The 26,448-nt window shown below is 42.1% G+C and overlaps 2 protein-coding genes across 3 annotated transcripts; one reads left to right on the top strand and one right to left on the bottom strand.

The window, feature by feature from the left end:
• Positions 1 to 882: 882 nt before the first annotated feature.
• On the bottom strand, positions 883 to 15,381 carry LOC117430876 (protein spinster homolog 3-like). Of its 2 annotated transcripts, none has more exons than XM_059001610.1 (12): positions 15,321 to 15,381; positions 13,524 to 13,791; positions 13,267 to 13,332; positions 12,453 to 12,589; positions 10,962 to 11,113; positions 10,421 to 10,487; positions 10,178 to 10,320; positions 8,524 to 8,676; positions 4,289 to 4,478; positions 3,828 to 3,893; positions 3,497 to 3,595; positions 883 to 2,248 (listed from the first exon to the last, which is right to left on the bottom strand). In XM_059001610.1, exons 2-12 carry the CDS (start codon positions 13,762 to 13,764, stop codon positions 2,045 to 2,047), a joined length of 1,518 nt encoding a protein of 505 aa, XP_058857593.1. In that variant the 5' UTR covers positions 13,765 to 13,791; positions 15,321 to 15,381; the 3' UTR covers positions 883 to 2,044. The 2 variants fall into 2 exon arrangements, with proteins under 2 accessions (XP_058857593.1, XP_058857592.1); XM_059001609.1 differs by lacking the exon at positions 15,321 to 15,381 and adding an exon at positions 14,390 to 14,702.
• A 21-nt stretch (positions 15,382 to 15,402) lies between these two features.
• LOC117430880 (ubiquitin-conjugating enzyme E2 G1) lies at positions 15,403 to 24,916 on the top strand. The gene is made up of 6 exons (XM_034903332.2): positions 15,403 to 15,652; positions 21,368 to 21,470; positions 21,759 to 21,856; positions 22,262 to 22,440; positions 22,790 to 22,913; positions 23,585 to 24,916. The coding sequence occupies exons 1-5, from the start codon at positions 15,607 to 15,609 to the stop codon at positions 22,874 to 22,876; spliced, it is 513 nt and encodes a 170-aa protein (XP_034759223.1). The 5' UTR covers positions 15,403 to 15,606; the 3' UTR covers positions 22,877 to 22,913; positions 23,585 to 24,916.
• Positions 24,917 to 26,448: the final 1,532 nt, after the last annotated feature.

The raw sequence follows: 26,448 nt of genomic DNA, 5'->3' as shown, positions 1-26,448 counted from the left end.
GTCGACAGCTAATGATTTATTGACAAATTGGCTGTCGACCTCGCGTATAAGAAATCTCGTGCAGAATGAGGCAGAGGGATAAACTAGGTAATTGATAGCCAGTTAATCTATTGAGAGAGAGAGAGAGAGAGAGAGAAAGAGAGAGAGAGAGAGAGAGAGAGAGAGAGAGAAAGAAAGAAAGAAAGAAAGAAAGAAAGAAGCAGAGATGCCGGGACTAACACAATAAAATATTTATAATAAAAAATGTAAATTACATTTCAAGATCTTTCAGAAAAATATGTGCTTCAGCAAACAAGATTATGGCTTGGATTAGATTGTGTTCCACTCGTGTGCAGTTTCATTCTGACTTTGTTTTTTGGGTTAATGTATTCAACGCGATGGTGATGTTTGCAAAGTCTTTGTAACCTTAATGCAGCTCTCTCTGTTCACTTTGCCATGCCAGATAGAGTTCAAAGTTTTATTCTGGTTTTTTGGTTGCAGTTTCCTTCCTGTAATCAGTTAATCAATTAAAGTAAAGGCGACCTCAGCAGTCCTGTGGCGCAAAACTCTTCTCAATAAACTACCCTTGTTTTCGTGCTGCAAGAAAGAGAAAGCAGCCTCTTATTAAGCTTCAGTATTTCTTTACAATAAATAGAAAGCCGGAAAAGTTTTTGCTGCCGTGCTTGTGAATAATGATTTAGTTTTTGATGAAGATTTTAAGGTAAAATAATAATAGACATTCCCAAATATAATTAGGGTAATTTATTAGCCAGTGTTTACAAAGTACAGATCAAAGTGCTGGCTAACGAATGTCGCCCATGATGCATCCATTTCTAAATCATTTTATTGAGTATATATTGTAGCAGATTACAACCTTGAAGGAGAGAAGGAGGAGTCTGTGTGTAAAATGAACAGGCGCTTTTATTCAGAATACAGACAGATCAGGAGCTGAGGACACACTACAACCCCACCAAGCCCCCACTCTCCTAGATACAGGAGGACCTGGCTGAAGACAATCAGACATGAAATAATACACAGTCATACATTTATGTAAATTAAGCACAGAAAACACTGATACAGGCATAACACAACCAACAGGAATAACTCACTCAATCCACAGTACAGAGGCCATTCATATTTAAATAAAAAAAATGCCCACTTTGAAGTATTTTAAAAACACACTAAAAACAAGCTAGGGTCCAAATAAATCACGTAATGTATATACAATATATTCCAGTAATATATATTTCTATTACAGAGCCAGAAATTGTTTCTTAATGTAAACATTTCAGTATATTTATTCCATTTGGGTTGACTGTATTTTAAACAACTCCACAAAATAAGGCTTACCTCAGCATTAGTTGTTTTTTTTTTATTTGTTTTTTATGTGGTATAATTATAGTGCAATAGCTCCACCCAGTGGTAGCTGTGATGTATTACATTTAAGGTTTTAAAATCTATTTTATACAACACTATAGTAAAATCCTTCATCCTGACACCTGTGCTTGTTGGTCACATGGTCCTCTTTGCCGCTGTAGACCACTCCAGTGAGTTTGAACTATAACACTACTTTTCATCTATAACGTTCTATTTAAAATATTTGCATATACCAAATTAAAGTATCAAAAAACAAACAAACATCCAAGGACGGCAATATTGCTAGTCCTAAAAGAGATGAGAAAATGGTTAGCAGTCCTTTAATCTCCACTAGTCGCTATTTCCTTAATGTTCACGTACAAAAATGTGCTTAATATGTGCTTAACACCTCATGTTCATATCTAACAAATTAAAAATACAATCACAGCATAGTTAACACACTGGTTATAACAGTATCTTATCGTTGTGTGTTTCAGCTTTCCAATTCAACAGGATGTTTTGAAGATGCTGCCCTGACTGCCACAGTGGTCTGTGGGTATCAGAGGCCCCCATGGCTCTCTGGGAGAATCCTTTTCAAAGGAAATACTGCATATTGAGTTCCATGATCTGAGATCAAGGGTGGACCAGTTTTTCACTGTATTTCTTCGGGATCAATCTGGATTTGTTGAGGGTTTGAGGGTTTTAGTTTTCAACTGACCACGGCAGGCTGTTGGCTGTTACCTGCAACGATCTCCCGAGCTGTTGTTCGATCCTTCTCAACGTAGAGAGCCGTCAAGAGGAAGAACAGCCCCCCCAAAACCCCAACGAAAGGACAGAGCAGGAAACTGTACTCCAGACTCCGGAACTTCCATAAGTACGAGTCGGGATAGCTGCTGCGGAGAGAGTCCGAGATCTGAAGAGAAAAAGGAGTTTTATTTCAGCGTCGACACAAGCACTAGCCTACTCTAAACAAAACAAAAAAACTAAATATATATGGTCAAGTCCTTTTTGATTGGATCTGGCCCAAAATAGATTCAACAGGGTAAAGGCACAGGGTAATCGCTCACTAATATTTCAAGGAAATTCATTCGGCTGTTTTGAGGAGGTCACAGGCAAGGGTACTACGCCTTCCAAATTTGAAATTAATTGAACCGATATATTTACTTTTGCCCAGAGATAGGGCATGATGAGGGGAAGCGTTATCAGAGGCAGACTGGTGACCATCTCTCACATGTGCTAAAAGAAAATGACCTTCAGACACCAGGGGTGGTTTTTGTACTTCAAAATCCAAAGTGGTTCTCTGTGCTCCAACACTGAGTTTGAATTGTTTTCCCTGTATCTGTTGAAAGCAGATTTCAATTCCTTGCAGCCTGTGGACTGCTGACTGCTTTCCTAGTGCTTGAGTTTTGGCTTTGCATACTTTGCAAATATTGACTTGAGGCCCATGGTGTGAAATCATTGTCTCGCGGGTTGAAAATCTGACAGACAGTGGGTTAGATCATGTTACTATTATACTGTACGATATGTGAAAAACCCAGATCTGTTTTATTAGTACTTTAAAACACAATGGAACCACTTCAGCAGTGGCACTGGAACCATTTTTAAAGTGGGGGTGCTGAAAGCCATTGAACAAAACTGTAACCCCTGTATATGATGGAAGCCATGCAAAGCCAGGGGTGCTACCAGTGCCCCTGTACTTGAGTGTTGGTTTTGTCAATGTATTCTGTATTTGTCTTAGCGATAGTCTTTGACTGTAGAAGTTACCTTGGTAATTGCATTTTATATGTATGTATTGTCCTTTATTTGGCACACAAACTTCTGTACTGACGATCGTTTTGAAAACCTGTTCTACAGCTATGGAACAGGCAGCACAGCGCTCAGAGACATTGCACAGTTTAATGTCTCCACTAGATGTCGCTGTTTCCTCAATTGTCAGGTTTCTCATACATTAAAAAAAGAGAACGTATACTGGTTAAAAGTAGGATGCTTATACGACTCAACATTGGACCCACCAGTCAACACGGTGTAGAACATCCTACAATTACAAGAATTATAAGCCTGCCTATTAGTGTGGATCTGAGCTTGAGATTTGAACAGAACCAGACCTGATCCCCATCACTAAGGACCTGAAGCCAGCTGATTGGATTTGATATTGACTCACTGTTCCAATGAGGTAAGGGCTCCCGGCGTCTCCAAGGAGATGACAGATTGTAATCTGCAAGGCCTCTGCTGTTGAACGTCGGGTCGGTATCACAACATACTGAAAGACATGGGCAGTCCAGTCCATTACAAACAGCTGCAGTGCAGTGCTGGATGTTAAACCTACAAAAGCTAGGAGGTGCCACAGCACAGAAAACTGTGTTTGAAATCTTAAGAGACCATTTATCTTATGTCCCTAATGAGCCACTGTACATGACTATTTCCATGGTCTATGAACTATTGTCTATGAGGCGTCCTATTGTGTGTCATATTAGAAGAAATCCTGAACTCACCAGAAGAATATCAGCTACAACAGCCCAGTTCAGAGACAGGAGGGTTTCCCCCAGAGCAATGAACACCTGGAAGAGCAGGAAAAGTCAGGCTTGGGCTGTTACTTTATAAAACGGGCAATGTGACAAGCAAAACCTTTTAATTATCCAGAGAATCTGCTAAGCAGATTGCACTGTTAGTGCGGTTACTTACTTCAGCTGCAGTGAAGTCATTTCTTACTAGTTCTGCCAATCAGGGAGAGTTTCCCTTCACATTAACAAATGTGTTCTATGTGGTACAGTATTTCTTATTGAATTATTACTTCCGACCACTAGAGGCAGCGTGTTGCAGGGGGACAGATTAATGGTTACACTGTAATTGATTGAATTTAGTAATACTGTATAAGATGAGACCATCACACACTTGCACAAGCCAGATTGGTGCAGTTCACTCACTAAACCAGCTAGGAATCTGAATTACTTACATAAGAGGTGGCGATGCTTTTGTCAGCTGTCACCATGGCCAGATAGAGGCAGGGGGCGGAGCCAAGCATGCCCACTGCACAGAGCAGGGGGTCCCCATCAGGCATGCTCTTCTTCAGTCGCCTGGCAACGGCTGCCCCAATACCAACCCCGACAATCCCCGTGACCACCGTCACCACTCCGAATATCAGGCTGGAAAAGTGAAAACAGGGCAACTAACTAGGGTGAATCTAGACTGAAAAGAAACACTGGCTGTACCTGTCTGTGTTGCTGCAGAATGAGAAGCCAGCGCTGGCTGTACCTATCTGTATTGCTGCAGAATGAGAAGCCAGCGCAGGCTGTACCTGTCTGTGTTGCTGCAGAATGAGAAGCCAGCACTGGCTGTACCTGTCTGTGTTGCTGCAGAATGAGAAGCCAGCACAGGCTGTACCTTTCTGTGTTGCTGCAGAATGAGAAGCCAGCACTGGCTGTACCTGTCTGTATTGCTGCAGAATGAGAAGCCAGCGCAGGCTGTACCTGTCTGTGTTGCTGCAGGATGAGAAGCCAGCACTGGCTGTACCTGTCTGTATTGCTGCAGAATGAGAAGCCAGCGCAGGCTGTACCTTTCTGTGTTGCTGCAGGATGAGAAGCCAGCGCTGGCTGTACCTGTCTGTGTTGCTGCAGAATGAGAAGCCAGTGCTGGCTGTACCTGTCTGTGTTGCTGCAGAATGAGAAGCCAGCGCAGGCTGTACCTGTCTGTGTTGCTGCAGAATGAGAAGCCAGCGCTGGCTGTACCTGTCTGTGTTGCTGCAGAATGAGAAGCCAGCGCAGGCTGTACCTGTCTGTGTTGCTGCAGGATGAAGCCAGCACTGGCTGTACCTGTCTGTGTTGCTGCAGAATGAGAAGAAAGCGCTGGCTGTACCTGTCTGTGTTGCTGCAGAATGAGAAGCCAGCGCTGGCTGTACCTGTCTGTGTTGCTGCAGAATGAGAAGCCAGCGCAGGCTGTACCTGTCTGTGTTGCTGCAGGATGAGAAGCCAGCGCTGGCTGTACCTGTCTGTGTTGCTGCAGAATGAGAAGCCAGCGCTGGCTGTACCTGTCTGTGTTGCTGCAGGATGAAGCCAGCACTGGCTGTACCTGTCTGTGTTGCTGCAGAATGAGAAGCCAGCGCAGGCTGTACCTGTCTGTGTTGCTGCAGGATGAGAAGCCAGCGCTGGCTGTACCTGTCTGTGTTGCTGCAGAATGAGAAGCCAGCGCAGGCTGTACCTGTCTGTGTTGCTGCAGGATGAAGCCAGCACTGGCTGTACCTGTCTGTGTTGCTGCAGAATGAGAAGCCAGCGCTGGCTGTACCTGTCTGTGTTGCTGCAGAATGAGAAGCCAGCGCTGGCTGTACCTGTCTGTGTTGCTGCAGAATGAGAAGCCAGCGCAGGCTGTACCTGTCTGTGTTGCTGCAGAATGAGAAGCCAGCGCAGGCTGTACCTGTCTGTGTTGCTACAGAATGAGAAGCCAGCACTGGCTGTACCTGTCTGTGTTGCTGCAGGATGAAGCCAGCACTGGCTGTACCTGTCTGTGTTGCTGCAGAATGAGAAGCCAGCGCAGGCTGTACCTGTCTGTGTTGCTGCAGAATGAGAAGCCAGCACTGGCTGTACCTGTCTGTGTTGCTGCAGGATGAGAAGCCAGCACAGGCTGTACCTGTCTGTGTTGCTGCAGAATGAGAAGCCAGCGCTGGCTGTACCTGTCTGTGTTGCTGCAGAATGAGAAGCCAGCGCAGGCTGTACCTGTCTGTGTTGCTGCAGAATGAGAAGCCAGCGCAGGCTGTACCTGTCTGTGTTGCTGCAGGATGAAGCCAGCACTGGCTGTACCTGTCTGTGTTGCTGCAGAATGAGAAGCCAGCGCTGGCTGTACCTGTCTGTGTTGCTGCAGAATGAGAAGCCAGCGCTGGCTGTACCTGTCTGTGTTGCTGCAGAATGAGAAGCCAGCACTGGCTGTACCTATCTGTATTGCTGCAGAATGAGAAGCCAGCACTGGCTGTACCTGTCTGTATTGCTGCAGGATGAGAAGCCAGCACTGGCTGTACCTGTCTGTGTTGCTGCAGAATGAGAAGCCAGCGCTGGCTGTACCTGTCTGTGTTGCTGCAGAATGAGAAGCCAGCGCAGGCTGTACCTGTCTGTGTTGCTGCAGAATGAGAAGCCAGCACTGGCTGTACCTGTCTGTGTTGCTGCAGGATGAGAAGCCAGCGCAGGCTGTACCTGTCTGTGTTGCTGCAGAATGAGAAGCCAGCGCTGGCTGTACCTGTCTGTGTTGCTGCAGAATGAGAAGCCAGCGCAGGCTGTACCTGTCTGTGTTGCTGCAGAATGAGAAGCCAGCGCAGGCTGTACCTGTCTGTGTTGCTGCAGGATGAAGCCAGCACTGGCTGTACCTGTCTGTGTTGCTGCAGAATGAGAAGCCAGCGCTGGCTGTACCTGTCTGTGTTGCTGCAGAATGAGAAGCCAGCACTGGCTGTACCTATCTGTATTGCTGCAGAATGAGAAGCCAGCACTGGCTGTACCTGTCTGTATTGCTGCAGGATGAGAAGCCAGCACTGGCTGTACCTGTCTGTGTTGCTGCAGGATGAAGCCAGCACTGGCTGTACCTGTCTGTGTTGCTGCAGAATGAGAAGCCAGCGCAGGCTGTACCTGTCTGTGTTGCTGCAGAATGAGAAGCCAGCACTGGCTGTACCTGTCTGTGTTGCTGCAGGATGAGAAGCCAGCGCAGGCTGTACCTGTCTGTGTTGCTGCAGAATGAGAAGCCAGCGCTGGCTGTACCTGTCTGTGTTGCTGCAGAATGAGAAGCCAGCACTGGCTGTACCTGTCTGTGTTGCTGCAGAATGAGAAGCCAGCGCAGGCTGTACCTGTCTGTGTTGCTGCAGGATGAAGCCAGCACTGGCTGTACCTGTCTGTGTTGCTGCAGAATGAGAAGCCAGCGCTGGCTGTACCTGTCTGTGTTGCTGCAGAATGAGAAGCCAGCGCTGGCTGTACCTGTCTGTGTTGCTGCAGAATGAGAAGCCAGCACTGGCTGTACCTATCTGTATTGCTGCAGAATGAGAAGCCAGCACTGGCTGTACCTGTCTGTATTGCTGCAGGATGAGAAGCCAGCACTGGCTGTACCTGTCTGTGTTGCTGCAGAATGAGAAGCCAGCGCTGGCTGTACCTGTCTGTGTTGCTGCAGAATGAGAAGCCAGCGCTGGCTGTACCTGTCTGTGTTGCTGCAGAATGAGAAGCCAGCGCTGGCTGTACCTGTCTGTGTTGCTGCAGAATGAGAAGCCAGCGCTGGCTGTACCTGTCTGTGTTGCTGCAGAATGAGAAGCCAGCGCTGGCTGTACCTGTCTGTGTTGCTGCAGAATGAGAAGCCAGCGCAGGCTGTACCTGTCTGTGTTGCTGCAGAATGAGAAGCCAGCGCAGGCTGTACCTGTCTGTGTTGCTGCAGAATGAGAAGCCAGCACTGGCTGTACCTGTCTGTGTTGCTGCAGGATGAAGCCAGCACTGGCTGTACCTGTCTGTGTTGCTGCAGAATGAGAAGCCAGCGCAGGCTGTACCTGTCTGTGTTGCTGCAGAATGAGAAGCCAGCACTGGCTGTACCTGTCTGTGTTGCTGCAGGATGAGAAGCCAGCGCAGGCTGTACCTGTCTGTGTTGCTGCAGAATGAGAAGCCAGCGCTGGCTGTACCTGTCTGTGTTGCTGCAGAATGAGAAGCCAGCGCAGGCTGTACCTGTCTGTGTTGCTGCAGAATGAGAAGCCAGCGCAGGCTGTACCTGTCTGTGTTGCTGCAGGATGAAGCCAGCACTGGCTGTACCTGTCTGTGTTGCTGCAGAATGAGAAGCCAGCGCTGGCTGTACCTGTCTGTGTTGCTGCAGAATGAGAAGCCAGCGCTGGCTGTACCTGTCTGTGTTGCTGCAGAATGAGAAGCCAGCACTGGCTGTACCTATCTGTATTGCTGCAGAATGAGAAGCCAGCACTGGCTGTACCTGTCTGTATTGCTGCAGGATGAGAAGCCAGCACTGGCTGTACCTGTCTGTGTTGCTGCAGAATGAGAAGCCAGCGCTGGCTGTACCTGTCTGTGTTGCTGCAGAATGAGAAGCCAGCGCTGGCTGTACCTGTCTGTGTTGCTGCAGAATGAGAAGCCAGCGCTGGCTGTACCTGTCTGTGTTGCTGCAGAATGAGAAGCCAGCGCTGGCTGTACCTGTCTGTGTTGCTGCAGAATGAGAAGCCAGCGCTGGCTGTACCTGTCTGTGTTGCTGCACGGCTCCTGTGTGCACTGCACCCTGGTTCCCTGCAGGACCTGAGCGTGGGACAGGAAGACTGGGGTCCAGAACGCCAGCGCCCCCGTCATGAAGGCCATGGCAGTGACGCCCAGCGAGGACAATACGAAACTGCGGCTGTGTGAGACAAACACTGCAAAGTGAGGGCCTGCTACTGGAAACCCAACAGAAATAGAATAGAGCAGGCCTTGATGTTTTTCCTTGTAATGGGAGTTGCAATGGATCTCCTTCTAGTTAATAATACTGATATCAGCATCAGACCCATACTTGCCTCTTTCTATTCAATAGGCTCAAATGCCAATTCATTCTACCCTTATAAAAGTTTACCATAGTAAAAGCATAGAAAAGTGTAAAGCATAGTGAAAGTATGGTAAAGCCTTGGTAAACATTGTAAAGAAGAGCGAGCTGTGGTAAAGCATATAAGTAAACATAGTACATGATGGTAAATCCATGTCTAATCATGTGAAAAGCATTGTAAAACTACAAAAGTACCGGGGAAAACTTTTACAAGGGCTGAGGTTTTTTTTATTTTGATGTACGTTTGATATGTAAGCAGGATTTAAATTTGAATTGTGCTTAAGGAAATTTAGTGGAGTATTTGAGAGCTTTAGGGAAATGCTATAATGCACAGCAATGCTGAATGGTTTTCAGCAAAGGGAAACAGGTTTTTCGTGTACTGGGACACATGTGGGTAAACTTGAATGTATGTGTTGTATCATGTTAGCATTGTGTGGGAAGCCACTGCGGTTAGAGGAAGGAAGTAGCCATCATAAGTGTAGTCATCTTTTGCAATCTACAGGGGCAATAATAACCAAGGCATTTCCTTACACCTTGGCTGCAATGTGCATACCAACTTTTTCACCATGTTGTAGATGCTTTAAAAAAAAACAAGGCAACAGTGAGGGGGTACAAAATGTAATGAAATCCGTTATTCAAATGTTAATTTGGAGGTACCCTTATAAAATCACCATGGTAAATGCAATGCATAGTGTGAGACAGCAGGGAGGGGGTTAAAACCTCCCTGCAGAAAAACATGTGTGTAAGGCACATTTTGGTTTGTTTTGTTTAATTGTTTAATTGTTTTTGTTAATTGTTTTATTATTAATCATTACCTGCACCTGGCTGCTATTGAAAATTGGAGCCAGGTGCAGGGTTTAAAAGGAGAGCAGTCAGTCTGCTCTGGGCGGCTGCTGAAGAGGGTAGAAGCCCGACTGTGCTGGTGTGTGGGTACAGCCGTAAAATTAAGAGAAAAACAATTAAACAAAACCAACCAAAATGTGCCTTACGCACATGTTTTTCTACAGGGAGGTTTTAACCCCCCTCCCTGCTGTCTCACAATAGTTATTTTTAACCTTTTTGCCATGCATTTTCCATACCTGTACCATGAAAAGCCAGTTCTTTTTAAATATGCTTTACCATACTGTTCTGTGCTTTACCATGCTTTCGCAGTGCTTTATTACACATTGCTGTGCCTTTAACATACCCCAAACTGTGGGACCAATACAACGCCCCTGTCAGATCCCCAGCCGATCAATGGTACCGGTTGCCCTAATATGAGTTTTCTTGTGTCAACGTGGACCCCTATTTTGCTTGTAGCTACAGCAGCACGCTCACTCACTTGGCGAGAAGGTACTTGATGTCCTCCCAGTAGGACGTCCTCTCCTTTAGCGCCTCCCCCTGGAGATCAGCGCCACCTCGAGGCGGCTCAGGCACCAGGGCGATGAGCAGAACAATCCCGACCATTCCCAGGATGGGAGTCACCTGCAGCAGGGGGAGGTCATGAAAAAACCTATTGTTAGCCTATCTATTATTACTGTGTGTGGCTTTTTAAATTAAAAAGTGATTTTTATGAAACTCTCACCCTGAGTGCCCAGTGCCAGTCTCCAGTGATGTCTGCCACACTAGATCCCACTATATATCCCAGGCCACTGTGATATAGGAAGGAATCTGTAACATTAACTCGTTTTAAAGCACCTACTGGAAATGAAGCACACCGGTTCCAAATTCCCTTTTGTTATATTCTATTACTACCTATGACGACTATGGGAAGTTTGGCGGCTGCAGATTATATTCATCTACAGTAACCCAAGTACAGTGAGCAAGGAGCTGTATAGGGAGGATAGTTGTTTGCCACTGTGCAGATTTTTGGTTGACATTGACCACATCTAGTCTTTTAGGATGTTTGCTGTTCAAAACTTTTTATAATTAGGTAATTAACTGCTTTCCGTTCATGTGGCATTTCTACTTAATAAACACGAATAGATAAATAAATAAATAAATAAATAAATAATAGCTAACTGCTCTTGGCCGAATCTATCCCTCAGGTGTGTTAAATAGTTCTAAACGTTTCCTCTTTGCATGCCTGCTCTGTTCCTGATCAAGTGGAGCTCTGAGATCCTCACCTTCCGACTGGGATGAATATGTAGAAGAGAGACAGCATCCACGTCCTCAGAGCTCCAGTGAAGAGGTCCCCGATAATGGTGGGGGCGATGGTGGAGTAGCTGGCCTCTCCAACCCCCACCAGTCCCCTCGTCACGACCAGCAACCAGAAGTGCTGAAAGAGAAGCATGCTGGCTCCCTCATTCACCATGGCATAGTGCTTGTTGCTTCCACCATGCTGAATGGCTAGAATACCATTAAGAAGGTAATTGTCTTTCACTTTAATTTCCTTGTTCCCCTTAGTCACCATACAGTACAGTGGAGCCCATAAGTATTGACACCCTTTGGTTCAAAATAATTTAGTTGTCTGAAGATACTGTTACTTTTTTTTAAATAAATACAGTCGTGTGCAAATGTATTAGAACACCTCAAGCTTTGTCATTTATATCCTTTATATACCTACCTGCATGGGTGTGAGAATTTCAATTTCCAGTCAGTAATCAGTGATATAGAAACAACAGGCACTCATGTGTGAAAATGTTAGACCGCTTTGTTCTTTAATTAGGCATCTTAAACAACTTCTAAAAAGTCTCATGAATTTGACCATTTGTGGCTCTGTGTTCCTTTTCTCTTACCATTTCAAGTGAATTGCATGTGTGGCTTATTAAAGTCATTAATTAAATTAGACTCAGATTTTCCCAAGATTTTCCAGTTCCAGTGGTTTGATTTCATATGCACAACAAATCCAAACTACAGAAGCAATGGGGTGTTCAAATAAATGTGCACACTGCGTACTTTCAGTGGCATATTCCTGTCATGAAAATACAGATCATTATAACAGTCTATCTTTCCTTTTCACCTCTTCACCTCTTCAGCTCAATCCTGTAGCGCTAGATTGAATACAGAACTGAAGAAGGCCTCTGGAGCAAGAGCCTTGATGTTTAATTTACTCTTTGAGCTTCACTGTGTCACTCGTGACTACTAGGAATAAGGAAACGAAGGAGAAAGACAATTCCGACTGAACTTTGACACAGGCTAGAGACAATGATCAATAAAAGAATTTGATAATGATTGAATTGCAGGCATCATAATAAGGTAAGTGACTGAAACCAAAAAGAAATGTCATGTAATTTACTCTTTAGGGATATGCAGGTGTGTTTATATAAAAAGGGTGGTAATGCTAGTTTACTATACTGTACATTTTGGGTAAACCTATTAATGCATCATTAATTCCTGCTCCCTCTTCATTTAGCTGTCAAACAAAATGGTGAAGTATTGAAAACAGTGATTTAGTGAAGGTATTTTGCACAGTACACTAGAACACTTGTACAATTTACTGTCAACCTGCACTAACAGTGAATTAAGCGAATGTGCGTGTTATCGAATGATGAAATATCGAGGGAGGACTGTTCTTTCCATTGTGCTGTACCATACTCCTCATGGTTGCCTATGCTGTACCATGACTTCTCTGTGCTTTACTACACTTTGCTTGGAAAGTACCAGGGTTGCCATACCGACTGAGTGACGAAAGAGCTTCCCAGAGTCACCGCAGTCCAGACAAACACTGCCAACACCATGAGCCACTTTCTGTTGTAGCGATCACCAAGGTAGCCGAAGAGAGGGGCCAGCAGCATGAAGCTACAGATGAAAGCTGCAAAGAGAACACACTCTGAATTATTCTGAACAATGCAGCGCTGCTATAAACATGAGTCATTCAATTCCTATCCATCCTGCAACGAGGTAAACTGCTCCATACCCCTCTACGCAAATTGGTGATATCTCGAGCCCAAGGCAGGTTTGAGACATGGAGACTGAACTGCTCCCTCTCTCACTCCCTAAGAGAAAGGATGCTCCCTCAAGTCCAGGGCAGGCTTGAGGCATGGAGACTGAACTGCTCCCTCCCTCATCCCCTAAGAGAAAGGATGCTCCCTCCAGTCCAGGGCAGGCTTGAGGCATGGAGACTGAACTGCTCCCTCTCTCACCCCCTAAGAGAAAGGATGCTCCCTTAAGTCCAGGGCAGATTTGAGGCATGGAGACTGAACTGCTCCCTCCCTCACCCCCTAAGAGAAAGGGTGCTCCCTCCAGTCCAAGGCAGGCTTGAGATCTGCTTACCATGTACAGTGGATTATTGTATTTAGCTACCAATACAGCTTTTATTTTTTTTAATGAGCACAGAAATGCATATTGAGAAAAAAAAAAACAACTCATGCAGAACCACCTGTTGGCGTGCATATACTGTATGTAAAATCTTACCATTAGAAACGCATTAAGAATTACGAAAGCCTTCTGTTGTATCCCTTTCAGCTAAATATATTGCATTACACTAACCTGTCTGCAGTAAACCAGCATCACCGTCTTTTATATTGAAGTAACTCTGGATGTTCAAGAGAACGCCTGAAAGAGCGATCGGGGAAATGACTTCATTATACAGGTAATAGATTGGGATAGCAATAGCATTTATGTATTGAACCACATATTGCCACAAAAAAGTGTTTTTTTAATAAATGTTTGTAATAATTCTGTAGTGTCCCTGTAAGTTCAATTACTCTAAAATTCAGATTTTGATCAATAAAATTCAGACTTACCAGCAATCGTGTAGCGATCCATATAATTGAGCAGGTTGATATAACACAGTACTGCCACAGCGAGGTAGGACCTGGTGGCTGAAATGACTTTGACCTCCTCCTGGACCTTTCTTGGGGGTCCCTCTTCATCAGGTCCATCGTCTCCCACTGACCCATACGAGCGAGTGCGGTGCGCTGCTGGAGCTGAGCCTGTCCCTCCCTGCATGCTTTCCATTCGGATCCCCTCTCTCTCGTTCTCCATCAGCAACACAGACCCCTGCAGCCTCTTCTACAAGGCAGGCAGAAGCTCAACTCAGAAGAGAACAGGAAGCACTCATATCTTGCTTCATCAGCAATGCCCAGCTTGATGGAGGCATTGCAACACAGTCTGACCACTTGAAGCCAGTAAAAAGTCTTACTGATACTTGTAATATTAAAAGCTCATGAAAACTTTGGTTTTCGCTAAACTTGTTCTCATTTGAGTTAAGAAATCGACAAAACAGTTTGGCTAGTGCCTTGATCAGTGACTTTTGCTAGTGTTGTTTCTGCTTTGGTAATTATTTACTAGGCTTGCTGTCTTATGCCTTGTCAGTCACTGAAAAACATGATAAGGGTGTGCAGCTGGAATTTCTGTCCCTTCTGAAATTGTGGTTTAAAAAAAGGGAGTTTAAACAGCAACAGGGAACCCATGCAATAGCATATTAAACAGGGAAACAAGCATGCTATGAAGTATCCCTATAACATGTGTCTGCATGTGATCTTAGATTGAGTCAGTCTGTAGAGAAGCACAATAAAGAACTAAAAGGGTCATGTAGCAGAACCCTGTGCACAAAGCTCCTGAATATTCTTTCAAGCAAGACAGTCAAAGCAGAAGTTATTTTACGTACCGGTACAGCAGAATTAATCCTCTAAGCTTGCAGTTTGATTCCAGGCTGATTCTTATGTTTTTCAATGAATTTTTCAATGCATCTCAAACAGTGTTTATTATTTTTAGAGAGAATAAAGGACTATGTAAGAGAGAAGTTCTTACTGAATTAACAACGCTCCCTTCTTCTCCCTCCCTGCGCTGGCTTCTTTGAACAGTTCCTTATTGTAACACATCGGCACAGTCTTGTGAAAGTTGTTTGTCACACGACTTCCTTTATTTCGGGTTTCTTTGACTCCTTCATAGCAGATGCACATTGAAGTGATGCCTGACTTCATATTGATTGACTGATAACTACACTGACTTGATTTGAACATGACAGATTGATGCTACCTCTGACTATAACCCTACAGTACAAATGAACCCATATGTGTAATTCACGGTATTTCATTAACAAGGGATTGCTTTAGAACAGGGGTTCTTAACCTTTTTTTTTTTTAAATAATGCCCCACTTTAGACATTTTTAAACTTGTATACGGTAATCAGTATTCTTGCACCACCTAGTGGCATTGACATATAATAACCAATTAAAATGATATAGATTATTTAGGCTTTTAAAAGTGCTCTTATTAACCGTAACACATGAAGATTTTGCATTGTAATCCTGTACTGCCCTGTAACACCTGTAAATCGCCTTGGATAAAGGAGTCTGCCAAATAAATTATTAATAATAATAGTAATAATAATAATAATAATAATAATAATAATAATAATAATAATAATAATAATAATAATAATAATAATAATAATATGTTGTTCAGCAGAGTCAAAATAAAGTTAAAGAAAATGATAACCTTGGTAATTACAATATTTCCGTTTAAAGTGTTTTATTTGTATTTTTTCAATTAAATTCAGCACAGGTTAATAAGCATAGCAGCTGCAATTGACCTACTGAATATGGCGAGCTCGATGCCCGCTTCGCTTGGACCTTCTCATCATGGAGGAAACCATGCCACCACACGTTCTACATGACGTCGGGCCGAGTCGAGTTTTTCTCGCCTTTGGGATTGGTGCGCCTGCGCGGATTGTCTGGCGTGTTGCACGAAACTGACTGTGAGAGTCGAGAGGAAAAGGGGGAGACTGTGCGTCTCGGTATTTAAAACGTTTCGATCAATTGCTACAATCTATGTACCCGTTTTAATTACTTAGTAATTGTTTTAAAATCATAACTACAAAACATGACGGAGCCGCAGTCAGCGCTTTTACTGAGGAGACAACTGGCAGGTAAATTTAAGCACTGATAGGACAAACAAAATGTGTTTTTACAGATAATAATTCCAGTTGGCCCATTTTTGTCACGCTCTCTCTCCAGTATATATATATATATATATATATATATATATATATATATTTTACTGCAGTAAAGCTTTTCGCGTGTTAACGGAAGAAGGGGTATAGAAATATTCAGCTGTTTCAACTTCTCGTCCGTGGACGGTGTAGTCGCGGATATTTTGACAGGAGTATTTGGGCCTATAACATGTTGTAGTTTAGTTTATATTCTTTCTGTTTTAGTACCACTATAAACTCTTCTAAGTATTATTTATTTAACGTGACAGGCCAGCTGGTGCGCTTCTAGATTATTCCGTTTCTGTATTCAGCATGTTAGGATTATGTAAAACGTTTCTGCAGCAGTTAGTGTAAAATGTTCATATCTGTTTTTTAAAAGTATTTTCATAGCTATAATTTCATCCTTTGTTTACTGTCTACAGAGTGTCACTTATTGCCAGCGAGCTATGCAGTGAGCGGTGCGGGGTGATAGGGGTATTAATAACACACAAGCGGGTGTCGTTTTTTAGAGCAGTACGCCGTGTTCGTGGTATTATTTCTACTTTATAGAAAATGTCGTGGGGTCTCTGTCCTCGCTTCTTTGTCCCTCTTCTGAGCAGGGCAGCTGAGTGACAGCCAGAAGGATCCGGATCGGTTTGACACGGCCCGGCTTCATCGAGCATGCGCACTGTGGTGTTTAAACTCCCATGTGCTGCACTGGTCTAAGTGCGGAGCCCCTTGAAACCTGCATCGCATTTGTTTTACGGGACAAAAATGTTCTGTACGGCTCAGTGTTCATAGCTTCCTAGGCCCTTGTCATACACCTCGGCGAGCCATTGCTCATATTTTCCATTGTGTTTACCATGGGTTTCGTTTGGGCATTAGTGGTTTAGTGAAAACGAAAACATTTTGTAATTGCTGTATCATAATTAACATAATGCCAGAAGATCTCTGTCAAGTTATGACACCGTTATGTGTGTTGACCTGATAATGAATGACAGGCTGTCCTTTTCTATGCTATCACTATATGCTGGTCATAGGTAGGCCTGTTAGCTGTTTAAAACTGCAAATTAACATTTTTCAGATTGGATGGCAATTTTATTGTAGTGGGGTGCATATATAAATTGTGCTTCACAACAAATGTTTTGAGTCTAGATTGTCTGGCTGATGTCCCATGGTAAACCACAATGAAACGGTATCTTCACTCCTGGAGCAAATCCATTGTTATGTGGCACTCACAGGCTCAGTTGTCAAGCTGTGATGAAATGGCTAATAGTTTAAAATTCTCAAGCACCGTCAAATATTTGAACAATGCCGTTTGGCCCTTGATAGACTAGACATATTGCACCCCCAGAGCCTTTCTACATTTGTGTCTGAGAAAAAGAAATAGTGAATGCTCCTATTTTGAATGCTGTGTTTCTAGTGCCTCTTGAACCGATTATCAGTTGTTGAATAATGTGTTGATTATTGCTGAGAGATTATTAATTAACAAATGCAGTCTCTCCGTATTGTAGTGCAGTTATCCGTCACATATATTCGACTGCGGTGGGACCAGAGTAAAGGCGGATATGTAAAAAGGCAGCTAAATGAATCCTGTTTTAAATACCATTATGCACAGCTGTAACAATTACTATATTCACACAGTTGTTGTTTTGAGATTCAGATTTTGTTAGGGAGCACCCATAAACCCCTTGTTTAGAAAGATACAGGGTATTAATGCTTGTGACAGGGTAGCCGTCTGCCGTGTGGGTGTGTGCATTCACTTCTGAGTGACAGGTGGAGACCGAGACAGAGGTTGAAGTTGATATGCCCCCCGCAGGCGAACAGGATTTATTTACATATCGACACACTGAACAGCTCACGTGACACTACCAGCAATGGCAGCGCACGGAGCACATACAGTGTACGAAAACTTTGGTGGGATCTCCAATCTCTGAACTAATCTTCTCTGTTCAATAATAAAGTAACGTTGCTGAAGAGCTTGATCATGGTGGATAAACGGTCAGGGGGGATATGTGACTCCACAGTATTTTTTTGTTATATCTTTGTTTATAGTTCTACTGGTGACGAGGACTTGGTATACACATTCCATACCTCTGAAACTTGGTGTGGACATTCCTTAATATCAAAAGACCTTAAGGTTATCCATGTGCCCATATTTGGTGGAAATTTGCATGGTCATTTCATACAAGTTATTTCACATTATTGGCCATGAGGAAGTATTTCAAGGCACTGGTACAATGTAAGTTTACAGTATATCACTGTCAGTGTATACTAAAGCAATCAAGTAAAGATGCACATCCCATTGTTGCTACTGCCATACCATTACATTGTTACATGATGGTATTGGGGGAGCTTTGTCGTCTGTGATAGATACAAATAATAAATACCTTTAGCTGACAATGATTTTTTTTTTAATTAAGCTTCCAGGCAGTATGTCAGATTTGATAATTAGACGGTGACTGTGGAGTACTCTGTAAATGGAATTTGTTTACTTAGCAGTGTTGCTCTGTGAAGTTGTAACTGTCAATGCTGACCACTGCTTTTAAAGAAGAATCTGTTCAATTTTATATGAACCGAATATGTCTAGAGAGAGGCAGTGTTTTTCATTGCAGGGTGTAAGGATATCGGTGAATCGTGTGAGGTCAGATTGGGTCACTGGATAATATTGTCTGATACTATTCACTGGGATTTGGCTGTATTTTATACTACGGCACCCAAAACAACAGTGCTTGAATATATTTCAATACTTCAATCGAGGCTGACATCAAACATTGCCAATAATGTAGCTCCCTACTAGAACAAAGGACCCTGTACAAAACAGATTAAATATGTATGGACATTTTTAACAAATATGATATTCATCTGTGTTATTCATGGAGGATATTTTCAAAAATGTGCTCAGTTGTGCAGCTATCCCCCCCTTTATAGAACAAGTATTAAAGCCAAATTTCAAGAACAGTCAACGCCACTTTATCGGGACGCCTCGGGAGAAGGAAAAATATCCTGAATAAGCGGCTGTCCCAATTAAACGAGAGGCATTTGAGGCGACCTTAGTCACACTTTTTTGTTTCTTCATGAAAAGAAAAAGAATGAAATCACAGTATGATTACATGTTAAATACATCATTTAAAATACGAGTCAATGTTGTTTTTTTATTCGTAAACAAAATTAATTGCTGTTTTTTATTTCTGTATGAAATGGAAAATAATGAAATCTCATCTTATCACCAGGCGAGGCACCTGCGATGTTGACACGCCAACTTTCTTTGCAATAGCAGCCTGAGAAACCACAGCAGACTCCTCCTCCTCCTCCTTCAAGTTCAATGTGGTTTACGCAATTCACAGTGCAATCACATACTCGCTGCACTCTTGCTCTGAAAAGCAATCTTCATTCATCATTTGAAAATACTGTATCCCAATTAAATGAAGTGACTTCTTAATGAAAACCCCATAAATAGCATTGGGAAGAACCGTCTTCCAGAGTTGTATCCCATTTAAGCAGAAATCCCAGTTTTACCAGTATCCCGATTAGTCAGTGATGACTGTACAATGCTACAGAAAGAGTTGTAGGCTCTTGTAGATTCATAGTCCACCCCCTCGTCTCTGTAAGTCGCTTTAGATAAAAGCGTCTGCTAAATGACTAATTCATTAAACATGTGCTTTTGTGCACTGAATTGTAATTGAAGATTTTACATCCCTTTTTTATTTGTATTTGAAATATCATAAATATTTTTTTTTGGGTCAATTTGAACTTGAACTAGTGCTGTGTCAACAAGTGAAGATGGGAGAACTATTAAGAGCAGGTAGGGATTTCATTACACTTTAGAAAACCAAACCTCCTAGGTTTGCACTGTATCAAGTAGCAAGACATGCAGACATTACAGTATCTTACCTGTCTGCTTGGTCATTTTCCAGTTGTATTGCCTCATTCACTGAAGCAATTGAATTTAAGCTACTTTAAACCACTTTAAATCCGCAACCTATTTTTAGCTAATTCAGATAAACTCAGTTAAGACTCCATACTTTTAAGCAAGAGAGAAAGAGGTAAAACGTTTATGTTGCATACACAGTACAGTAGCAGGCCATTTTAATAATACTAGTAGCAGTTGGCTGAAATAAATGGCACGCTAGGGATTTCGTTCCATTCCTAACCAGTTGATGCATTCACAGTTGAAATCGGTAATTTATACTTTGGTTATTTTTTTTAAGTTAAGCAATTGATGCTTTCTTCTATAAAAAAATAAAAATAAAATAAAAATCTGTCTTCCTGCTACTGCCTTAAAATTCAAACCACAAATGCCATACATGTGGTTTTAACAACTTTTAAACATGGTAAAACTTTTTAACCCCACGTGTAAGAAACAAATAAAACAAAGAAAAAAAAAATAGTTTTGTAACTTACTGAGTTGCATATTGATGAGCAAAGACTTTACCAATCTGGATGTGTGGTGACATGAGTAGGTTTTAGTTTGCAACTGCTGCAGTGATGCAATGCTGTAGGTGGCTGTTTCCCTGTATATTTCACTGCATTGGCACGCATGTGCGTGCTGAATAATGAAACACACACTATGTGTCTGAAATTCAGTACTTGGGCATTTTGGTTTTAGTCAGTTTGGCTTGGTTAATTCTAACTCATAAACCAGGCTGCATTTAGAACCTACAAAGCCAGAACTGTTTATTTAAACTTTTTGGGGGTACCCATCCCCTAAAAATGTGTGTCTCTGAAGTTCCGTTTAGTGATACCGGGGTTTAAATTGATTAGCCCAGGTTGTCTATCTAAGGTTTTTTGAATTTTACATTTATAATGTAAAGGGTACATGGTCAATATTGCACACCACTTTGGTGGAGTCCTACGACTGCTATACATTTCTGATATGTACTGTATCGTACATTTAGTTTGTTTTACCTTTTTAACGTTGATAATGTGAGCTAATACTCCTTTAGTAGGGATGGGTTAAAGGGGGTCAGTATAAGAAGCAACAGTTCTATTGGATGTGAACATGCTGTTTCTGACTGACTGTGTTTGTGACTCAGCCAAACACAGAAGTCCCAGTTGTGGATCAGTCCCCCTCTTACTGTTTGAACATTTATGGAAAAGATTCTGAGTCACTCACTGACTCATGTGCTTTAGGAAGTTGAGATTCCAGGGTTTTGAGTCTAAACATTTCAAGACCAATACCTGCTTTCATTTCCTCTGTAGCAGCCCACTCACAACCCTCCCGATCGCAGCCCTCCAATACAGACTGCATCACGGGCTCTGCGTGGTGTCCGGTTCTCTACACCTTTGACCTTACTGTTGGGCAGCACTCTGTTCGGGCTTCCGGGCTCAGATTACAGTTTGCTTATTTATAGTGCAGTGAAAAACACAAAACAAAAGTAATTTGCTCAATATAGTTTAACCTGCTTTAACCCCTTTACTGCTGGAAAATGTGACACCCCCAGTGCTGTAATAGGATGCATCTGTTTCTGATGCTGTTAGATTGTGTGATACAAACCACACGCTTTGTTCAAATAAAAATTTAACTTAATGTAACGCATACATACACACACACACAGAGAATCTATTGTGTGAGTGAGTATCTTTAACATTGCAGTGTTCTACATGTCTGCACTAGAACACTATGATTTTTTAAAGTTTTGTGTCTAAGTATTTCTTTCCTTTTCATTCCAGAACTGAACAAAAATCCTGTGGAAGGTTTCTCGGCAGGGTTAATAGACGACAACGATCTTTACCGATGGGAAGTTCTCATTATTGGCCCTCCTGACACCTTGTAGTGAGTATTGATATTGCATTGTCACAGGCGAAGATGATAAAGTGGTGTTAGGACAGAAGGCTTCAGTGTTTGAGTAAATTATAACCTGACCAAACTGGAATATAGTTTGAAGCTGATCTGTGGTATAGGGAAGGGAGTGTGAAGTTGTAATTTTGCTAAGTGGAGGTTCTTTTTAGCAAACTCATTGACAGAAATGAATGTAAATAACAAAGTGTTGTTGCTCTTATTCTGTACTAATGGCCGTGGCGTGGGGTATGTATTGCACTGACATACTTGACTCTTTTACAGTGAAGGTGGTGTGTTCAAGGCTCATCTCACGTTCCCCAAAGACTATCCACTCAGGCCTCCAAAGATGAAATTCATTACAGAGATCTGGCATCCGAACGGTGAGACTTCCTTTAGTTTCTGTGACCTTTTGACTGATCAGCCTTCTCTTCAATTATGCAGTGAACTGACTGCATTTGTTGCTTGATTTAATTAGACCGGACTTGTTATGATACAAGCTGTGCTTGTATGGAATGTGGGATGGAATGTGGATGCTTTTTTTTAAATGGTTCTAAAATATTCCACCTGCAAAAGTATTCATTAGGAAATCCAATCTCTCAAAAGGGATGGTCATTACATTTATCCCTGGCAATGAGCAGTACTGGTCATTTTACTCCATGACTGGTCACACTCATTTCAGAATAGGTCTTTCCTTCTGCAGCTACTGTAGTAGGAAAGGTACCACTGTTAATATCACTACAAGTAACTGCATTGTCTTTTATATGTGTTGTGTGTTTTTTTTTCAGTTGACAAGAACGGCGATGTATGTATTTCCATTCTGCACGAGCCCGGTGAAGATAAATATGGTTACGAGAAGCCAGAAGAACGCTGGCTTCCTATTCACACAGTGGAAACCATCATGATAAGTGTCATTTCAATGCTGGCAGATCCCAATGGAGACTCCCCTGCAAATGTAGATGCAGCGGTAAGAGCCTAATCTGTGGTTTACTGGCACTAGATCCATGCAAGCTGAATGAAAGCAACAGCTTTTTAAAGACACGTCTTTAAAGTGATTGAACTGGGTGTCTGTTTTAAAATGCATTTTTATGTAGTTATTCATATTATTTAAAGCGAAACATTTTGTGTTCATAATAAAGCTCAATGGAGTGATGGTTACAAATGTTATGTGAATGGATTTGATTAATATATACAGTTGAATGTACATTACAGTTCCTCCTAAACTAGTATTAGTAAATTATTACCAAGTACTGTATTTTATGATTGCGTTTTTAAAGTTATCGATTAATTGTAATTATTTGAAATCGATCTTGCAGAAAGAATGGAGGGAAGACCGAAATGGAGAATTCAAAAGGAAAGTTGCTCGCTGTGTAAGAAAAAGCCAAGAGACTGCCTTCGAGTGACATTTACCCAACAGCTAGTAGCTTCACTTTTTTCAGGGTAGGTAAAAATAGACTTTGACCCCTATCTTGGTTCTGTAATCCTGGGTCTTGTGACTGGGACTAGGCCTCCACTGAAAAGATTACGCAGCCTAGTGGACTTTGAAAAGGGCTCTTGTACTTCAGGAAGCCTAAGAAGCTTGGCTCTGATTTGACTGGCGGTTTGTAATCTAATTGAGAAAATCTATATTTGCATAGTGGTTTTAGTATACAGAATAATATGATTTATAGATCTATTATAGGAAACATTCAGTATGTTTACAGGAGCTTGGTGTTCTGCATACTACAGTGTGCCGTATATAGAAAATGTTTTGTGGAACATTCCATCCTCGTAGAATTCCGAGCTCTAGTAATTTATGTGCATTGATGTAAACCCCGCGTAAACAAATGAAGTTAGGTGTGGATGTCTGGATGTTCTGGTAGTATTCCACCAGTATGCTTCATACTGCAACAGTGACTTTTAGAATTCTGCATACTGCTGGTATGAGGAACACTAATCCAAATTTAAAATGCAGGTCAAGCTGCTGATTTGTGCACATCATCATGTTAAATGTATTGAGATTGTTTTTACCTATGAACTTAATAGTTTGGCTCATATACTGTATATGTGTTTCTTGGTCACAAACTTTGCTGTAAAGATTCACAGTTTTATCTTGGGTCTCTTTGATGCAGGTCTCCAATTGAGAAACAACATGGCACTGTTTTCCTGCACTCTACTCACCTATTGTCGGACTTGTCCTTACTAAAAGTTGGCAAACACACAGACTGGCTGCAATAGAACGCAAAGCCAGTCACCAATGATGTCAAGAGCCTAACAAGTGCCAACTTAAAGATTTTGCAATTTTTTGAAGTCCTATGAACTGCTTCAACCTTCAGGAAGAATTGTAAAGACCTGTACATAGCACAAACGTGAACCGGGTAATATATAAACTGTGCATAGACATCCAGCGACACACACAGTAGCAAATGAAATGGCGCTTCTGTATAGAATAAGAATCATGTAAATTCCAAGATTTTAGTCAAATTGTTTTCCCCTTTTTTGGTGCATTTAGTTCTATTAAAGGTTACTTTAAAAGCAAGCCTTGTAGCTGGAAATTGACAGAATCTGTCTTAGCATACAATTCTAATAAGGAAATGAGAAAAAAAAAAGTTTCACCTGGCTTGAGCTTTGAGTTTTTAAAATTGCCTTTGTGGGTAGGGGTACAAGCTTTAAATTGGCTTGCCATAATTAAGCCCCCCCAAAATTAAATGTAAAACTCAGTAAGAAAGCATCATTTTTAATATTTGTGTTTTAAGCACACGGTGCTCATGTTATGGCATAGAGTTTACCAACTCCATACTCTGGATTACGCCTTGAGCTGCCGATGGGAGAATTCAGAGCTGCCCTTGTGGGTTCAGATCAGTGGTGCTGCTGCATAAGAGCTGTGGTTTTTTGTTTTTTTTATTTTCAGAAGTGCCTCCTGTTGAATTGCATGGTAATTCACTCTGCATAAAACAAAAATGGACATACAAAGCCCAATAGAAATTGCTACGCATCCTTTTTTTTTTTTTACTTGCAAGAAAACAGGTAATTAAAGATGTTTGGTGTAGCAATAATGTTTCATTTTGTTTTCCTTCCTGTGATGCATCATTTGCATCTGTTAATTTTAAATGTCAAAGTGAATTAAGGGCCCTCAGAAGCCCATTCAGCTGCTGAAGCAAAATTATTTCTCTGAGCTTGTTTTTGTGGTGTGGTAGGGTTGTAAAGCATGCTTTAACTAGGTTTTCATTTGGGTTTATTTGGGTTTTTCTGGGTTTGGTATTGCAAATGCTGGTGTGTGCGGCGTGTGTGTGTGTTTTTTTTTTGTTGGTGTGTTTTTTTCCTTTTTTTTCTGGCTCTGATGGACTACCGCAGTTTTCTTGCCTAATGTACAAAGACAAAATACTGATGTATATTTTTCATGTAATGGAAATTGTCACCTTCTGTAGTGAGTTCTTCCAAAATATAATTTTTTTTTCCAATAATTGCTTGGTGTACTCTGTAAGATGGTGTGTGTCACAGAGTTCAGTGAAACTGCTCCCAAGAACTGGACAGTACATGGAATTGCCACAGAGTGGTCATTTTAAGTGCTACAAAAAACACGTGTGTGATGGTGGGTCCAAAATATGTCCATTAAACTGTTGCCGTGGCCCAATGAATCATCAGATTGTAAAACAATGAGGAAGCACTATCCTTATTTAATGATCACCTTTAAAATCTGGACATTACCCACCCCTGACCTAACACAGTCAGTCCTTACACTTCCACGTTATTATAGACAAGCTGGAGCAAAGCTTCCCAAGGCTTGGTTTGTCTCTGTGGCACCCAGGTGATATTTTTTTTATTGACTTAAACAGGTAAAACTTTGGTCCATCTCTTCTTTCTCTTGTCCCTTCAAATTTCTTGTGGACTGGGCAGAGGGAAGTGTTTACTGCTTACTGAAGTGTCAAGTTGAAGCAAGGATGAAACCCTTACCTGTTTCAGGTACCAGGGGAAGTGTTACCTGGGTTCTAGCTCTGAAGGTGTGCTACCACTCCAGTTTTCATGTTAAAATACACAAACTGAACTGTTTTTAAAGTGTTTCTTTACAGATACCCGTACATAGATATTCATAAGGATACTGAACCTTTTTTTACCCTGTACAATGGGAGTAAGACAGCCCATGTTGAGGATTACCTGGTTTGGATAAATAGGGTGCATCATTCTTGTCAACTGATTTAAAACATAACCCGCCACCCAAAAAAAAAGGAAAAGGCTGCAATTATATAGAGTATTTATGGTTTAAAAGACAAATTACATGTGAAAGACATTCCTTCTTGTGAATTACTCCCCATTGTCAGTGAGAAATACTGTGCTTTTGAGCTGTCGCTATTGAATAGATTGGGTGCATCTTATGTACATCTGAAGGAGCTGCTACACCTCCTGGAAAGTATGTGACGTTCCTGCTGCTGTTCCTGGGAAGAGCAAGTACAGAGAGGGGTGTTGGATGTATCAAATTATAAAGGAAAAGCAATTGCAACTTAATGTGATCAGCACTAGTGCTTGGTGTTCTGTTTCAATCTGGAGCATCCTGGTGCTTTCAGGAGGAGCTGGTGTACAGGGAGGATCAGCTGATCATTTAAAAGTCAAAGCTACAGGCATGGGTTGTCAATCACTATTGCACAGCGAAGGGGAGCCATGTGATATCGTAAACAGCTGCGCTGTCCTGTTCTCTCTCACTCCTACAATTTCCATACTCTGACGTGACCACATATCTGCTTTGTCTTTAATGCGTTCAACTACAGTCATGACGATGTTAGAAAACAGCCCCCATGCCAGTTGCACCACTTTTATAGGCATACGAGTGTGTTAAATTATACCTGTACCTATGTGTTAAATTATACCTGTACCTAACAGTCTATTTATCTCTTTTTTGTTTACTTATGAAGAACCATTGATACTTATAACAAACCTTAATGTTCTGGGCATTGAATTATCTTCTGTACAAGAAAACCAGACACTTCATTAGACTGAGTAG

This window comes from Acipenser ruthenus, chromosome 26 (assembly GCF_902713425.1).
Source record: "Acipenser ruthenus chromosome 26, fAciRut3.2 maternal haplotype, whole genome shotgun sequence".
Taxonomy (NCBI): Eukaryota; Metazoa; Chordata; class Actinopteri; order Acipenseriformes; family Acipenseridae; genus Acipenser; species Acipenser ruthenus.
The sequence above is the reverse complement of the archived record's forward strand: the minus strand, read 5'-3'. Positions and strand labels throughout refer to the sequence as shown.

What these genes read in the sequence shown, in the direction of transcription:
- LOC117430876 (XM_059001610.1), bottom strand. Translation starts at nt 13,764, where the DNA reads ATGGAGAACGAGAGAGAGGGGATCCGAATGGAAAGCATGCAGGGAGGG. An exon ending in ATCAAGTACCTTCTCGCCAA is followed by an intron (nt 8,677 to 10,177) that starts GTGAGTGAGCGT and finishes TGTCTCACACAG; the next exon opens with CCGCAGTTTCGTATTGTCCT. An exon ending in CCGTGCAGCAACACAGACAG is followed by an intron (nt 4,479 to 8,523) that starts GTACAGCCAGCG and finishes TCACTTTTCCAG; the next exon opens with CCTGATATTCGGAGTGGTGA.
- LOC117430880 (XM_034903332.2), top strand. Translation starts at nt 15,607, where the DNA reads ATGACGGAGCCGCAGTCAGCGCTTTTACTGAGGAGACAACTGGCAG. An exon ending in ACTGAGGAGACAACTGGCAG is followed by an intron (nt 15,653 to 21,367) that starts GTAAATTTAAGC and finishes TTTTCATTCCAG; the next exon opens with AACTGAACAAAAATCCTGTG. An exon ending in CTGCAAATGTAGATGCAGCG is followed by an intron (nt 22,441 to 22,789) that starts GTAAGAGCCTAA and finishes TCGATCTTGCAG; the next exon opens with AAAGAATGGAGGGAAGACCG.